This window comes from Macaca mulatta, chromosome 2, assembly GCF_049350105.2.
Source record: "Macaca mulatta isolate MMU2019108-1 chromosome 2, T2T-MMU8v2.0, whole genome shotgun sequence".
NCBI classification, from domain to species: domain Eukaryota; kingdom Metazoa; phylum Chordata; class Mammalia; order Primates; family Cercopithecidae; genus Macaca; species Macaca mulatta.
Window position 1 is genome coordinate 153,656,585 of NC_133407.1, and position 18,297 is coordinate 153,674,881.

The 18,297-nt window shown below is 47.0% G+C and overlaps 1 protein-coding gene across 2 annotated transcripts in view; it reads left to right on the forward strand.

The window, feature by feature from the left end:
• Nucleotides 1-18,297, forward strand: part of FGD5 (FYVE, RhoGEF and PH domain containing 5) — a 124,419-nt gene that overhangs the window by 40,285 nt on the left and 65,837 nt on the right. For both annotated transcript variants that reach the window (XM_077993547.1, XM_015130182.3), the window contains exon 3: nucleotides 10,396-10,528. In XM_077993547.1, coding sequence (XP_077849673.1) covers nucleotides 10,396-10,528 — 133 coding nt within the window. The remainder of the gene's footprint in view (nucleotides 1-10,395; nucleotides 10,529-18,297) is intronic.

The window sequence follows — 18,297 nt, forward strand, 5'->3', positions numbered from 1 at the left end:
ACCCAGATCTGTAAGCGTTGAGGAGCTCTGCCTGTTGAATTCAGACTGGCCTTTAGCTCAGATGGACTCTAGTAAAATAAAACCAGCAGGTACTGTGTTACACAGATCGTATACCTCATTTACAGATGTCATCTCATCTGATCCCTACATAGACCCTGGGAATTTAAGGACTGATATCTCCATGTTACAGATGAGGAAACTGAGGCAGGCAGGTTAAGCAACTTACCTAAGGTCATCGGGCTGATATGTGGCAGAACTGGGTCTTGGCATCAGACAGTCGGATCCCAAAATGTGTGCCCTTTACCACTGTCCTCTATTGCAGTCCCAGAGATGACCAAAATGTTAGGGCCAGTGGTTATGGCTAGGCCAGGCATGTGAACCAACAGTGTGGCAGAAAAGCTGGCTCCGGCCTCTCCTGCCAGTATTACTAGCCCAAGTTGCCCAAGGCACTTCCATTGTCCCAAAGACAGAGCCTGAGACACCATCACACTGGTAGGTTTGTGGCTCTGGCTTACATATTTTTCTTTAATATTACCTCTTTATTTTATAATTTTATGAGGTTCCTGAAGACCTTCTAAAAGTTTAGATTCTGCACCCCCCGCCCCACCGCTGGACTTCTGAGCCTCACTTGATTATCTGAAAATAAAGCCTTCATGGTCACAGTTATGTTTCCCTTTTTCTCTTTGGCTAGGAAAAATAGTGTTTGCATAGGTTGGGAGAAGGCTGAGATGGAATCAGAAAAAACAAAATTCTTTGAAAATCTCTATAAAGCCACTTCCAACCCATTAGGATGGCTAAGATAAAAAAAGAAAAAGCAGACAATAACAAGTGTTGACAAGGCTGTAGAGAAATTAGAACCCTCATACATTCCTGGTAGTAATGTGAAATGATACAGCCTCTTTGGAAGACAGTCTGGTAGTTCTTAAAACATTAAATATAGGTTTATCATATGACCCAGCAATTCCACTTCTAGGTATATACCCAAGAGAAAGGAAAATATGTCTATACAAAAATTTGTACACAGATATTCACAGCAGCGTTATACATAATAGTCAAAAAGAAACAATTCAAATGTCTATCAGTTGAATGGATAAACAGTATGATCTATCCATACTGTGGAATAGTATTCAGCCATGAAAAAGAATGAAGAGCTGACACATGATACAAAATGGATGGACCTGGAAAACACACTAAGTGAAAGAATCCAGACACAAAAGGCCTCATATTGTATGATTTCATGTAATGAAATGTTCAGAATAAGCAAATCCGTAGAGACAGGAAGTAGACTAGTGGTTGCCAGGGGCTGAGGGGCCTAGAGGGAAATGAGGTTTCTTTTTGGAGTGATGAAAATGTTCTAAAATTAGATAATGGTGTTGGTCACACAACTCTTTAAATATACTAATATCCTAAAAAGCACTGAATTATATTTTAAAGGTGCAAATTTCATGGTATGTGACTCATATCTCATTAATGCTGTTATAAAAAGAAAACAAACTCTTCTGACACCATTGATGCTGCTGCGTTTTAGGAGGAGGGGTGGGGATGTCTCTGGTCGGAAAACAAGGATGAACTTTTGTTTTTACTTAGTGAGAAATGGAAATTGAATTTTTAAAAAAGTCTCTGCTTCAGTCATGTTTCTGGGAACCATTATAATGCTATCCCTTGGCTGACCCTGGGTGCGGGACGCGTTCTCTCCAAGAGGCGTGAAGGGGAGCCTCACTTCAGACACGAGGAGGCACCAGGAAGGCAGCGCTCTCAGGGCCTGGCCCCCAGGCTGTGGGATGTGTGTGTCTGGTCTCAGGACGCAGTTTCGTATGTCTGAGTGTTTTGTACTTTGACCCATGAGTCCAGCCTCCACCTCAGTTTTATGGATGTGGAAACTGGGGCTCCCCAGGACAGCCACAACGTAGCCCAGATGATGCAGGGTTTAATGAGGGATCCAGGACCCCTAGTCCTCCTGGGCTCTTTCCACAGTATCACATTTGTGCTGTGCCTTGTCATCGGTGGTCCCAGTTACAGTGCAAATGATAGCTCCATCTGCAAAGATTGCAATGTCCCTGTGAGGAAGCAGACAAGGAAGCGTCAGAGCAGAAGGGGACATCAGGGAAGTCCTGGAGGGACTGTTTAGTACTGGGAAGGTGCTGGGGCACTGAGGGGTGAAGGATTCAGCAAGGGAATGGAGCGAATGTCTGAGGATTTAGAAATCCCTATCCCGTATCCAGCCCTCCCCTCCGCCCACTTACAAGCTCTTCCAGCTATTCTGCTAATTGGGATACTCATTCTCGCCAGCCTGTCTCCTCCATTTCAAACTTTCCAGCTCCCAGAGGGCTCAGCTCTGAAGCCCTCTTCCCCTCCCTGCTGGGCTGGTGAGCTTCAGAAAGGTCCCAGCCTGTCTCGGAGGGGCTGGGAGAAGTTACATCTGCAGTCTGGCCCCATTGACATGAATTTCCACACCAGCAAGGATGGAATTTGAGGTTGGAGTGCCCACTGAGAGAGTCCCAGGAGGAAAAGCGTTCCTTTCTTTTTTACGACTTACTAGGCCCTTTTGGCTGTGTTCAGACTTGTGGCTCCCAACGAACGTTACATAGGACGGAATTAAATGGTCAGAGTTGGACAGCACCAGGCCGGGTTATACAGCATTCGTCTCCCCACGTGGAGGCACATGTCCTTTTACAACTCTAGGCTGCTGAAAAGGACTAGGCTCATTTGGAAGGTCATTTAAGGTAACAGGCTCTGGGCAGCTTTAATTGATATTCCCTTTACAGCACAAGTGGACTCAGAGGGTGGATACAGTCCCAGGGAGACTAGGTGGGGGGGGGTTTAGAACTTGGCCCTTCTGCAGGCTCTTCAGAGCTGGCCAGAAAGGACCTGCTGTATGTCAGGCCATGGCCGCTTTCACCATCATGTTCTCATTGACTCCCACAGTGAACCTCCTTAGTTGTCACCACTTTATAGGTAAGAAACAGAGAGGTTCAGTGGCTTGCCTGAGGTCACACAGTGACTCTCTTCTCTGTGGTGCCAACATTCTGGGCTACTTGGTCACTAAACTTGCAATGCTGACCACCTGGCCCTTTTTCTGTTTTCCTAGAATGTGACTCTCCAGGTAAACTTCTTCAGTGGTGAGACCGTATTACCCCTCTAATGACCACATGTCCAAAATTTCCTGGAAAGATCCCATTCAAGGTACAACAGACCATTCGTTCTTTATTTTTTATTTCTTTTCTTTTTATGTATGTATGTATGTATGTATGTATGTATGTATTTATTTTTGAGACAGGAGCTTACTTTGTTGCCCAGGCTGGACTGCAGTGGCATGATCATAGCTCACTGCAGCCTCGACCTCCTGGGCTCAAGTGATCCTCCTGCCCCAGCCTCCCAAGTAGCTAGGACTACAGGTGTGCGCCACTGCACCTAGCTAGTTTTTTAATTTTTGGTAGAGATGGGAGGTCTTGCTATGTCGCCAGGGCTGATCTCGAAGACTCCTGGGCTTAGGCAGTCCTCCTGTCTCAGCCTTCCAAAGTGCTGGGATTACAAGTGTGAGCCAGCCGACCTGACCCTCTTTTATTTTTTAAATTGACAAATAATAATTGTACATATTCATTAGGTCCATAGTGATGTTTTGATATATGTAATTTATAGATCAGATCAGGGTAGTTAGCATACCATCATCTCAAACATTGATCATTTCTTTGTGTTGGGAACATTCAGTATCCTCCTCCTAGCTACTTGAAACTATATAACATATGATTGATAACTGTAGTCCTACAGTGCTATGGAACCCTAGAACTTATTCCTCTTATCTGGCTGTGTTTTTATATTCTTTTACAGGTCTGTCCTTATCCTCACCTTACTCCTACCCTTCCCAGCCTCTAGTATCCTCTGTTCCACTTTTTACTACTATGAGATCAGCTTTTTTTTAGTTTCCACGTATGAGTGAGAACATGCAGTGTTTAACTTTCTGTTTCTGGCTTATTTCAATTAACATAATGTCCTCCAATCCCATTTGTGTTGCCACAAATGACAGAATTTCTTTCTTTTTTATGGCTGAATAGTGTTCCATCTTGTGTGTATACCACATTTTCATTATCCATTCATCTGTTGTTGGATACCTAGGTTGATTCCATATCTCAGCTACTGTGAATACTGCTGCAATAAAGATGGGGGTGCAGATGTCTCCTCCATATACTGATTTTCTTTCCTTTGGATAAATGCCCAGTAGTGGGATTGCTGGATCACATGGTACTTCTATTTGTAGTTTTTTGAGGAATCTCCATATTGTTCTCCATAGTGGCTCTACTGATTTACATTCCCATTAGCAGTGTGGAAGAGTTCCCTTTCTCCACATCCTTGCCAGCATTTGTTATCTTGTGTCTTTTTGATAATAGCCATTCTAACAGGTGTGAGATGATACCTCATTGTGATTTTGATTTGCATTTCCCTGGTGATTAGTGATGTGAGAATTTTAAAAATATACTTGTTGGCCATTTGTATGTTTTCTTTCGAGAAATGTCTATTCAGATCATTTACCCATCTTTTTAATCAGATTGGGGTTTTGTGTGTGTGTGTGTGTGTGTGTGTGTGTGTGTGTGTGTGTGTGTTTTCTGTTAAGACATTTGAGTTTCTTATCTATTCTGGATATTAATTCCCTGTCAGATGAGTAGTTTGCAGATATTTTCTCCCATTCTGTAGGTTGTCTTTTCACTCTGTTGATGGTTTTCTTTGCTGTGTAGATGCTTTGTAGTTTGATATAATCCCATTTGTTTATTTTTACTTTTGTTGCCTGTGTTTTTGAGGTCTTAGTCATAAAATATTTTCCCAGACCAGTGTCCTGAAGCATTTCTCCTGTGTTTTCTTCTATTAGTTTTATAGTTTTGGGTCTTACATTTAGGTCTTTGATCCCTTTTGAGTTTATTTTTTCATAGCATGAGAGGTGAGGATCTAGTTTCTTTCCTCTACATATGGATATTCAGTTTTCCCAGCCCCATTTAGACTGTCCTTTCTCCAGTGAGTGTTCTTGGCACTTTTATCAAAAATTAGTTGTCTGTAAACATATGGATTAATTTCTGAGTTCTCTATTTTGTTCCCTTGGTCTATGCATCTGTTTTTATTCCAGTGCCATGCTTTTTTGGTTACTATAGCTTTGTAGTATATTTTGAAGTCTGGTAATGTGGTGCCCCCAGCTTTATTCTTTTGGCTCAGGATTGCTTTGGCTATTTGGGTCTTTTGTGGCTCCATGTAAATTTTAGAATTTTAATTTCTGTTTCTGTGAAGAATGTCATTAGTATTTTGATGGGGATCACGTTGAATCTGTAAATTGTTCTGGATAAGTATTGTCATTTTTACAACAGTAATTCTTCTGGTCCATTAGCATGGAATGTCTATTTGTTGGTATCTTCTTTGATTTTTTTTCATCAGTGTTTTATGGTTTTTCTTGTAGAAGTCTTTCACTTTCTTAGTTAAATTTATTTCTAGATTGGGCTTTTATTGTAGCTATTGTAAACGTAGTATTGTGATTTTTTTTTGTAGCTCTTGAAAAATTGTTCTCAGCTAGTTTATTGTTCGTGTATAGAAATGCTATGGATTTTTATATATTGATTATGTATCCTGCAACTTTACTGAATTTATCAACTCTAAGAGGTTTTTGGTAGAATATTTAGGGTTTTCTATATATAAGATTATGTCATCTGCAAACAGGGACAGTTTGACTTCTTCCTCTCTAATTTGGATGCCTTTTATTTCTTTCTCTTGTCTTATTGCTATGGCTAGGACTCCCAGTAGTATGTTGAAGAATGGTGGTGAGAGTGGACACCTTTGTTTTGCTCCAGTTCTTAGAGGAAAAGCTAAAAGCTAACAGTAAGATGTCACCTGTGGATTTAACATGTACAGCCATTATTATGTTGAGGTACTTTCCTTCTGCACTTAATTTATTGAGAGCTTTTATCATGAAGGGATGTTGAATATTATCAAATGATTTTTCTGTCCTTTAAACTCTTGAAATAATGGTTAGAAATGTCTTTTTTGTTGTTGTTGTTCTAGAGACAGGGCCTTGCTCTGTCACCCAGGCTGCTGGAGTGCAGTGATGTGACCAGCAGCCTCAACACCCCCAGGCTTAAGCAATTCTCCTGCCTCAGCTTCCCAAGTAGCTGAGGCTAATAGCAATAGGGATGAGCCACCACATTCGCTAATTTTTTTATTTTAGAGACAGGATCTCACTTTGTTGCCAAGAGTGGTCTTGAACTCCTGGCTTCAAGTGATCCTGCTGCTTCAGCTTCCCAAAGTGTTGGGATTACAGGCTTGAGCCACTGAGCCCTACTGAAATTTCATCCTTTTGGCCTCCAAACTATCTCTCAAATGTCCTTCCTCACTTACCATATAGCAAAGCTTCAGATCCTTGGTCCTGGTTTGGGGCTTGAGAAAACATAGGCACTGAGCCCTGGGCAACCAGGAGACTTCAACAAAGAAACAGATATAAAGGTGCCTGTAAGTTGTAAGGTACCATAGAGATGGGGACCTTTCTACTGGTTCTGAACCACCCTTAGTGTCAGCTAAAGAGCAGAAAGATACCAACTGATGGAAGGATAGGACAGTCTGCATTTTCATTGTTCCTATGGGCTATTCTGATAAACTTATTTCATCTGTTGCTGTCAGGTTATGGAAACACCACCACTAGCTAATATCTAATGAGGACCTTCTTTGTGCCACTTCTGAGTGCCTTTGTTGCATTATATCAATGAATCCTCTAAATAATCTATACCTATATTACTATCACCCCTGTTTTGTAGATGAAACTGACAAAAAAAAAAAAAAAAAAAAAAAGCTGAGACATGGAGAGATTAAGAAACTTGCTTAAAGTGGCACAGCTGGGATTCCACTCAGGCAGTCTGACTTCTGAGCCCACCCTCTCCACCTCCGAGGCCAGAGAATACAGTAAAGTACCCAGAGTACAGTGCAAAGTGCTGGTGAAGAGGGTGGGTTCGGAAGACTTTGCTGTGTACTCTCTCTGGGCTCAGAAATAATTTGCACTGTACTCTCTCTGAGGCCAGAGAGATTACTTTAGTCATCTTTGATCCCCCCATGTGTTAGCTCCATGAAGTAGTTGCTGAGCCATATTTGGTGCGTGAGTGTGAGGGGATGGGTGAGTAGAAGGATGGATGGCTGAGTGAGTAGATGGAAGGATAGCTGGAAGGGTGAGTGGATGGTCAGATGTCCAATGTCCTGAAGTGGATAGGTGGGTGGGTGGGTGGGTGGATGGATAGATGGATGGATGGATGGATGGCTAGATAGATAAATAGATAGACGGGTGAATGAGTGGATGGGTAGGTAGTTGGGTTAGAGAGCTTTCTCATATGTAATCTATTGGTATGCTCAAGGAATCCACCTGAAGATAACAACTCACCCAGTTATGATTATAATGGGCATTTTGATTAGAGCGGCTATAGACACTGTACCCTCAGTACCTACAGTAGAGTCTAGAACAGACGACTCTTAATAGGAATTTTTATGAATTAATGAAAAACCAGGCGGGCACCAGATAGCAAAAAATGTAGAGCCTTGCAGGCTTCCTTTGACCATACTGAGCAAAGTACTCATCTCAGAGGTTTCTTTTTTTTTTGAGACAGAGTCTCACTCTGTCTTCCAGGCTGGAGCACAGTGGTGCAATCTCGGCTCACTGCAAGCTCCGCCTCCCAGGTTCACGCCATTTTCCTGCCTCAGCCTCCCGAGTAGCTGGGACTACAGAAGCCCGCCACCACGCCAGGCTAATTTTTTTTTTTTTTTTTGTATTTTTAGTAGAGACGGGGTTTCACCATGTTAGCCAGGATGGTGTTGATTTCCTGACCTCGTAATCTGCCTGCCTTGTCCTCCCAAAGTGCTGGGATTACAGGAATGAGCCACCGTGCCTGGCCTCATCTCAGAGGTTTCTGTTGGCAGACTGGGGAGATAGATATGATGTGTAAGTGTTCCCAGTCTTTTTCCCCAAAGGAAGACATGGTTACTTTCCCAGGACACAGGTTTCTGCTAGGGTCTGTCAGAGCATTTGGGAAGAAGTTAACATCTATCAGAGATGTTTCCTTGCCCTGTATATGATCAACTTGGTAGCAATACCAGGGTTGGTAGGAGCGGCAGTGTTGACAGTCTTGGTTTTAGTGTCAGAATGTTTTGGTTTATTTTACTGCCAACTTCTGTTTAAGATAGGGTCTGTTGCTGCCATTTTTTCATTGACTCTGCAAAGGCATTGGATCATACTTGCTCTTTCATATTGTGAAAGCATATTTTAAAGACATTTCTAGACCTTTAAAAATGTATTACTATTATTTTGATTGACAAGTCATAATCCTATACCATTATGGGGTACAATGTGATGTTTTAGTATATGTATACAGTGTGGCATAATTAAATCAAGGTCATTAACGTATCCATCGCCTTATCGTTTTTATGGTAAGACATTTGAAAGTTACTATTAGTTGGCCAGGCACAGTGGCTCATGCCTGCATCCCTCATCCTTACTGCTTATCCTGGGTAGAGCACCACCTGCTCCTGCTGACTGAGGTGGCTGTTCCTCTCAGAGGGAGGGCAGGACTCCACTCCAAGTCTGCTGGAAAAAGGGATGCAGGCAGCTCTGGAGGGAGGGAAGTGAGGGCTCTGTGAGACCAGTTCATGCAGTCACTTTACTGAGCCTAATCTGAGCTCTGCTGAGCAGATTACATTTAGGCTGGGGACTGCTCCTCAGTGGAGGGAGCTGGTGGCCCTTGGTGGCATGGTGACTGGCAGCGGAGGTGAAGGTGACCCTGGGACAGGAGGGAGGCTTTGGCACACCTCAGCAATTCTGGCAGGGGGTTATTTCTTTGTATACCTTGGTAGTAGGTATGTGGCTTGTTGTAAAACACCTCATCATTTGAAAGAAAAGGACAAAAAACAATGTTTTTGAAAAGGAAGAAGAAAGAAGTCTGACCAGAGGGTCGCCTGTAGGCTAGTAGGTTGAGTCGTGGCTCAGCCTTGATGAGGACTGGGTTTGCCTCTGTACACAAGTGCACAGCCACAGTCCCCACCTCCAACCCCTTATGTCAGTGGAGGCCCAGGCAGAGACAGGTTACCTTGTCCCTGCTCTGCCTGACCCGATAGCCCCTTGTGGAGCAGGGGACCCTACTCTGGCCTTGGCAAAGCCCCAAGCTCCTTAGGCTGCAGGTACTCTGGGCTTAGGTGCAGGCGGTTCTGGCTCCTATAAAAGACATTTGAGGAGCTCCAGGATAGGCGTCTAGCTCACTATAGCCTAAGGCTCTGTTTCTCCTCCCCTGATGTCCCCCACCCACCTCGCTTCCCCCTGCCTGGGCCAGGGCCTGGGGGAACCCTTGGTCCAGGCAGTCCAGGAAGTGGCTGCTCCCTTCTGTCCTGGCATCCATCTGTCATTCCAGCATCTCATCCTGGCATTCCCAGAGGGCAGAAGTAAGTATTTGGTGAGGATTTAATAAGACCAGATTTTGAGTAGGAAGAAAGGTTTGTGAGTTGTCTGGGGCCACATTGCCAATGGCAAGAGGGAGCCACTGAAGGTTTTTGAACAGAAGAGCATAGTCTCTTGTGGAATACTCAGCCTGCTGTGTAGAGAGAAGAGTTGAGAGCCCCTGCTGTGGGGATCACAGTTTGTGATTGTGTACAAGTTGTTCACATTTGAGGACAGGGACCATGTCTGCTTCACTCACCAGTGTTTTTCTCGATGCCTAGCCTGTGCCTGCTCAAAGCAGACATCAGTAAATATGTACTGACTGCTATATTCATTATTTAGTGGCAATGCCTGTGGAGTAGTCACAGGCATAGAGACATGAGACTATCGTACCTAGATGAGCTGTGATGCTCACAGCAGCTGCCAAGAAGGTGTGACAGGAATCCTTGTTGCTGTGCAGCTGAGTGAGAACTGATGCCCTGAGCAATGTCTTGTCTGTGATCTAGCAGATGGCAAGGCTGGGCCTAGGGGCTGGAATACATGTCCTGGATTGTGTCCACCACATCATTGCATCCCTTACTCAGGCCCAGAGCACACTGCCACCTTAAGGACTAACGCTGCTGCCTGACCAGGCCAGTCCAGATCCCAGACCACTCAGACTCAACATCTCCTGCCCGCATCGTGAGTTATTCGGGCCTCCCTTTGGCATGGGAGCCTGCCCCATGTCTGCAGGGCAGCAAGTCTGTCTTAACATGTGCAAAGACACTGGGCAGCAAGGGCCTGGTGTGTTCAGGGCTCCACATGGAAGCTAGTATGGCTGGGGTGGGGAAGTAGGAGGTTTGTGCCTGAGTCTTACTTCTCATTTTCTGTCCCTATGGCTCGAATGGGACCCCTGGTAGGTTCACTTTGCCTTTGCTAAACAAAAAGCTCTAACCCTTCTTTCCCCTGCTCTGACCCAGCGCCTACACAGAGCCCTACAAAGTCTGTCCCATCTCGTCGGCAGCCCCCAAAGAGGACCTCACGTCGGATGAAGAGCAGAGAAGCTCAGAGGAGGAGGACAGTGCTTCAAGAGACCCCAGCCTCACCCACAAGGTAGGGCACCCCACAGGTAGGCCGTGGGCATCAGAGACGTGAAGGTGGAGAGATGGTTGTAACAGATCTGCTCCTTCCCTTGGTGCGGAGGGAGCTGTTTGCAGTCAGCTGGGCCCAGCTGGATGCAGGGGCTGAGACACTCAGCATCAGGGCTCTAGGAACCATCGCCTTCTGGGGGCCTGCCTCGGTGATGCAAGGGCAACTGCTCCTGCCGGTATCCACTGGAGTCTGATGAAGTTTGGGGCTTTCTGGAGCCTTTATAGATGATGTGGAATAGAGCTGCCTGATTTGAATGAAGACCAGCCTAGCTTCTAATGACCTCGGACACCCTGGGCCTCAGTTTCCTCATCTGTGAAGTGAAAATCATGAGGGTGAGATGTGTTAAAGGCTATAAGGGAATTTTGTGAGCTGAAAGCAGTTTTAGATGAAAGCTGGTTTCCCTGGCCCTGCAGCAGTGCTGTGAGGGGATGGAGTTGCTGGAGGGAGGTTGTTGTCTAGAGGCTGATGGTGAGCTGGGGGCCACGTCACAGTGAAGACCCAGACCTCATTGCTGGGCACAGGTGCATCAGTGCTGATGGGGGTAATATATGCTGTCTATTGGACACTCATGGTGAGCTGGCCTTCACCCACTCACTGACAAAGTCCCAACCCTTCCATACACCCCTTCTCAGAGTCATGAATCCCTTCCCACAATGTACATTTGCAGAAACGGATAGAGGTGAAGAACCGGCCTAGGGTGTGTGGCTGGTCGGTGGCATCCCAGGAAAGATCACTGGGTGATATGGGGCTCAGGCATTTGTTCTGCAGGGAATGTGACCACTGCAGGAAATGGGCTAGGAAGAGTGAAATGCCCCCACCCACCCCACCCATCTTCCAGGCCATGCCTGCGTGTTGAGAGGTGACTGGAGAGGCAGAGAGTGAAGTGTCCCCTTTCCCCACTTCCCAACAGACCTCTGCACCTTTTTCTGCACCTGCCTCCCATACCTCATCATCCTCCCCTTTCAAGCCTAGGTTAGCTTTGCCACATTGATGAAAGACCATTGCAAGTGGATGCACTCAGTAAAGGGGCCTGACACTTAGCAAGCACTGGCCAAATGAGGGTGTCTCGTTTTCTTTCCACAAAGGTGATTTCTTTTAAAAACCCACTGATCTCTCTGGACTGTGTTTTCATAAGGTTACCTACCAGGTGCTACAGGAGCCCTGAAGAGAGTTAGTCCCCTCTTCTCTCCTGCCTCTTCCACCACAGTCCCTTCTCCCTCCAGTGGCTCCTTCACACCCTGCCCGTCCCCTCTCACTCGTCTCTCTGCTGCCTCATCCTTTCTAGGTACTGAACCATGTGTCTGTCTCTTTCCTGAGGTTGTCCATGTTTGTCATCTCTTTGACTCCTACAACAACTTCAAAGTTGGCACCATTATCCCTGTTTTACAGTTGAGGACACAGAGGTTCTGAGAGGTTAAGTAACTTGCCCAAGGCCACACAGCTAGTGAATGAAGGGGTCAGGTCTCAAGCACAGCTCTGGCTGGCTCCAAGTCCAGTGTTGTCTATCACTGCAGGCCTTCTCTGACCTCTCCACTCCTCCTCCTCTCCCAAGAAGGAATATTGTCTCCTTGTGGAGAAGGGAGGAGAGCCTTGAGTTAATGGTGCCCGTTTAAAGATGATTTTGGCTTTTCTGGGCATCCCTGAGGTCATGGAATCTGGGAGCAGAGATAGTTGCCATCAGAGATTTGGTCCCCACCCTGAAACCAGGAATCTGGTACTGGCCATGAGAATGTTGGAGGGCTGATGGAGCAGTGGAGCCCACCATGTGCAACTCTCTGTACCTCAGAGTCCCCACCGCTTGTGATGTACCCCACTACAGTCACTGAGTTCTCTGTTAAACCCTCATCTGGGACCCCCCACATCTCTTCTTCTGGCTGTGTCACTGCAGGCCAGTCATTCCCCATCTCTGAAAGAGAGCACTAATAGTAACTGCAGGGCTGTGGGAGGGTTGAATGGGAGCACAAATGTGAGAGTGTTGGCCAAGCAATAGGGGTGTAATAATTATCTATTGTTTCTGAATCCTAGAGACAGAGGTTGAGTATGGGAGGAGAGGGCCTGTCCTGCTTAGGACCATTCTAAAGGTGTGAATTCGTGCAATTCTGGGGCCCTGGACATTGGCTGTTACCCAGGATCTGGTCTCCTGGACACTGCTTGGACACTGCCAGGAATAAGGAGCTGGCAAGTGGTAGAGCAGCCTAGGGACTAAGAAGTTCAGACTCAGCTTTGACCCTTGCTGGCTGAGTAACTTGGGCAACTTCCTCACCACTCTGCTCCTAGGTTTCCCCATCTGTAAGGTTGGGATAGTAGTAATAGTACCTGCTTCAGAATAGTTATGAAGGTAAATAAGTCTAAGGAGACCTAGAACAATGCCTGCCACTCAGTAAAAGAGCATACAAAGGTCAGAGCTTTTGATTGAGACTGGGAGCCTGAACAGGGAAGCAACCTGCCCAAGTTCAACCGCGACTCAGCAGTGACACGCTGGGGTCATGAGGCTGAGGCAGCCCTGCCTTGGACAGGGGTCCTTCATGTGTCCTGCGGGGGCCAGAGCTAGGCAGAGCCTGTGGCCAGCCAGAGCAGGGTCAGGGTCAGAGGCAGGAGCATCCAGTCATCCCTAGAGCAGGGAGAGGGTGTGTGAGTCTAGGCTCGTCTTTCCAGCAGGTCAGTTCACTCTCCGGAGTCCAGACTTCTCATCTACCATAGGATTGGACATCCCTGCCCTCCTCTTATGAGGCTTGCATTATATATACCAGAGTTGAAGTTAAAACCTACACTTTCATTGCACAAGGCATGGTCTACCATGGAACATGTAAATCACTGCAGTTCCCTTGAACTCTCATTCCTAGTCCCCATTCACTTAAACACACAGTGTATTGTTTTGTGGATTTGTTATTTTTACATATATGATATCAAACTATAAGTAACCTGGAGTAACTTAGTTGGGTTCCTTCAGTAATACCCCAGAGATATTCCCACATTGATACATAGAGTTCTGAGTTAAATGTTTTTATGGCTACGTAGTATTCCATTTTCCAGATATGCTATGGTTTATTTAGCCATCTCCTCGCTGCAGTATGCTTACAGTGTTTCTAGTTCCATCAGCACTGCAGTGAACTTGTTCACACACCTCCTTATGCACATAAAAGATTTTCTGGAGGGTAGATCCCAGAAGGCAATCAATGGACCAGAGAGCAGGCACATTTTAAATCTCCATATCCACTGCCATGTAGCCCCCAAAAGGCTGTGACAGCAGACTCCCTGGCCGCCCTTGGTGCCCAGAGCTCCCCAACCATGGAACTACGGCGGAGATGGGAAGGGAGGTTTCCCGAGTGAGTGACCTTCTCCACCTCTTTTCTGCAGGAGGATTTTTGGTAGGGTGGGGGCGGGGAGAAGGGTCGTGTCTCCATCCTCATTTGTCCTCCACTGTGGCTGAGAATTCAGTTTCTCTAAAAGGCAAAGACCTCTCATCTCCATGCCCTAGTCACATTGTGTGGGATAAGGGAGCAAGATTTTCTGTCTCCACCACCTCAGAAGAGCAGACCAGGGAAGGTGTGAGTCAGGAGTGGTCACCCTGTGGGCCCCAGGAGGTGTGTTTGGGGGTGCAGTGGTGAGCCCTACCCTTCCTGGATGTTTTAGAGTAGCCAAGTCATGATGGGAGAGGTTTTGGGAGCAGGATAGGAGGCTGAGCTCCACTGGTCCATCCACATGTCTGACCTCTCCTCGCTTCCACTCATAGACACACAAAGGCTGTAGGTGAAAGGAAAGAGGGAGGGAGAGAAGGAAACCAAGAAAGACTTAAAAATAGCTCTCCTGATGAAAGGAGACATTCAAAGACTCGCTGGCGTGTTGGCCCTCTCTGACAATGAGCCTAGTGGGGCCTTTTCAGGCTAAACACCAGCTCTGCAAGACCAGCCCAGCAGCCAGCAGCCCCTCCCAGGGACCCCCTCCCTCACCTGAGTCTCATGGCCACATTTGTTTCCCAGTTTGGCCTGTCTCTGGAACAGACCCTTCCTGTCATCACACCCTCTGTGGCAGGTCTGCTCCTGCCCAGCCAGGCCCACATGCCCAGAGCTCTGCTCTTGCTGGGCCGGCGGACCAGTGTCCCTGGTCTTTGACCCTATAGCCTTGCCTTGACCATCTGCCTCAAATTGAAGGGTCCACCTGAGCCCTGGTTGTTGCCATTGGACCAGTCCCCAGCTGGGGTTAAACACCACCATGCACTTTCTCTGTGCTGTGGACTTCTAGACCTAGATGCACAGCTGCACGCTGGCTCCACTGCAAATGCTTGCTTCTCCTGGGCCCCGGGAAAGGGCCTCTGAACCACAGCCTGTGCTTCCCACTCCCAGAAAACAATACTCATCTAGTGAACATGAACTTTCTCCACTGTCTGCCTCTCTACTGTCTGTATCTTCACTTGGTTACTCCCAGTCCCTCCTCTTCTTCCACAGAAACTTATTTATTCAGTAAGTATGTACTGAGCATCTACTCTGTGCCTGGCTCATTGTCAGGAAAGACCAACATGCAAGCACCCTTTCAAGGGCTGAAGATACAGCAGTGACAAGTCAGACCAGTCCCTGCCTGCCCTGTTGGAGTTTCACATTCTAGGGAAGGGGATGGAAGGTAAACCAGAAAACTCCTAAGATGGGATTAGGTGGTAACAAGTGCTATAAAAAACAAACTTGCGGCCAGGCATGGTGGCTCACGCCTGTAATCCCAGCACTTTGGGAGGCCGAGGTGGGCAGATCACGAAGTCAGGAGATCGAGACCATCCTGGCTCACATGGTCAAACCCCGTCTCTACTAAAAATACAAAAAATTAGTTGGGCGTGGTGGCACCTGTCTCTAGTCCCAGCTACTTCGGAGGCTAAGGCAGGAGAATTGCTTGAACCCAGGAGGCAGAGGTTGCAATGAGCCAAGATGGTGCCACTGCACTCCAACCTGGGCAGTAGAGCAAGACTCTGTCTTAAGACAACAACAGCAACAAAACAAACAAAAAACAACAACAAAAAACTGGCTATGGTCATGGGGAACAGAGCTCCTGGGATTGGGGGTGGGGGCATCTTAGACACAGCATGCCTTAATTTTTCCATTTTTAAAAAATTGTGGGAAAATACACATAACATAAAATCCTCCATTGTAACCATTTTTTTTTTTTTTGAGACGGAGTCTCGCTGTGTCACCCAGGCTGGAGTGCAGTGGCCGGATCTCAGCTCACTGCAAGCTCTGCCTCCCGGGTTTTTACGCCATTCTCCTGCCTCAACCTCCCGAGTAGCCGGGACTACAGGCGCCCGCCACCTCGCCCGGCTAGTTTTTTGTATTTTTTAGTAGAGATGGGGTTTCACTGTGTTAGCCAGGATGGTCTCGAACTCCTGACCTCGTGATCCGCCCGTCTCGGCCTCCCAAAGTGCTGGGATTACAGGCTTGAGCCACCGCGCCCGGCCACCATTTTTAATTATGCAGTGCAGTGGCATGAAGCACATTACGTTGCCATGCAGCCGTCACCACCATTCCTTTCCAGAGCTTTTTCCTCTTCCCAGACTGAAACTCTGCCCCCTTTAGACACTGACTCCCCATACCTCCTCCCCTATCCCCTGGCAGCCACCATTCCACTTTCCATCTCTATGAGTTCAGTTACTCTAGGGACTTCACACGTGTGGAATCCTACAGTATTCGTTCTTTTGTGAGTGGCTTATCAATTAGCATAATGTCCTCAAGGTTCATCCTCTCTGTAGTAGGGGTTGGAATTCCTTCCCCTTTAACTACTGAGTTTGATTCCATCGTATGGGTGGACCACATTTTGTTTGCACATTCATTCGTTGACAGATGTGTGGGTTGCTTTCACCTCTTGGCTGTTATGAATGTTACTGCTGTGAATGTGGGTGCACAGATCTCTCCAAGACCCTGCTTTCAGTTCTTGTAAGTATATGCCCCGAAGTGGGATTGCTGGATCATATGGCGATTCTGTGTTTAGTTTTTTGAGGAACCGCCATATAGTTTTCCACAGAGCCGCACCCTGTTACGTTCCTGCCAATAGTGCAGAAGGGTTCCAGTTCCCAGGGAGGGGTTCTTGGATGAAGAGGACACATCTGTGCGGGAGCGGAATGGCGTGAGGGAGCCCGCACTGTGAAGCCCTAGGGCAGAGCCTTCCAGGCAAAGGAGAGCAGTGCAGGGGCAGGAGGGCGGGGATGAGTCTGTGAGCCAGAGCCTAGGAGGTCATTGTGGCTGGAGCGAGGTGAGATTGGGTAAAGAAGGGGGAGTGGGGGCTGGAGAGATTCGTCGGGTCTTCCCTCAGGCCATGGCCATATTGAAGCCTCCCCAACTACTCCACCTCCGTTACTGCTGTCACTGGTGCTGCACAACCCTCCTGACATCCAGGAGCCAGACCCCCTTCTGCCGTCCACTTCAGACCCCTCTTACACAAGCCCTGAGCCTCAGCCCTGGTGGCCTCACCTCCTTGGGAACATCCTCTTCCCTGGGCTTCCCTGACAGTCCTCTCCTGGTTCTCCTTCATTTCTGACTGCGCAACTGTGTCGACTCCGCTGTCTTAGGCATTTCCCAAGGCTCCACCGCCCCCAGCCCCCATCCCTCATTCTGTGCCCTCTTCACCAGCAGCCCGTTCCAGCCATGGCCAGCCCTACGCAGGTGGCATCCCAGAGTGCACCATCTGGCCTGACCCCAGACTGGAGCTTCTTGGTGCCCTTTAGGGACCTTCTTGGAAGCCCCACAGATGCCTCAAACTCAACACATCCCATACCGAGCTCATCCTCTTCCCATCCCCGGCCTGCCTGCTTCCTGTGTTTGCTATTTGGATGTTAGCACGAGATGTGGAAGATCTGAATTCCTGACATGTCATCTTCTTATTGCCATATCTTAATCACAGATCAAAGAAAATTCAGTGGACACCTAGTTCTTCGACCACACATCATGCAAGATATAAAACGAGTTCTGTCTGCTCTTTAAACCCACCTCGGACCCTTTGCCCTTGGAGTTTATTTTATTTTTTATTATTATACTTTAAGTTCTAGGGTACATGTGCACAACGTGCAGGTTTGTTACATATGTATATTTGTGCCATGTTGGTGTGCTGCACCCATCAACTCGTCAGCACCCATCAACTCGTCATTTACATCAGGTATAACTCCCAATGCCATCCCTCCCCCGTCCCCCCTCCCCATAATAGGCCCTAGTGTGTAATGTTCCGTTTCCAGAGTCCAAGTGATCTCATCGTTCAATTCCCACCTATGAGTGAGAACATGCGGTGTTTGGTTTTCTGTTCTTGTGTTAGTTTGCTGAAAATGATGGTTTCCAGCTGCATCCATGTCCCTACAAAGGACACGAACTCATCCTTTTTTATGGTTGCATAGTATTCCATGGTGTATATGTGCCACATTTTCTTAATCCAGTCTGTCACTGATGGACATTTAGGTTGATTCCAAGTCTTTGCTATTGTGAATAGTGCTGCAATAAATGTACGTGTGCATGTGTCTTTATAGCAGCATGACTTATAATCCTTTGGGTATATACCCAGTAATGGGATGGCTGGGTCATATGGTATTTCTAGTTCTAGATCCTTGAGGAATCGCCATACTGTTTTCCACAATGGTTGAACCAGTTTACAATCCCACCAACAGTGTAAAAGTGTTCCTATTTCTCCACATCCTCTCCAGCACCTGTTTTTTCCTGACTTTTTAATGATTGCCATTCTAACTGGTGTGAGATGGTATCTCATTGTGG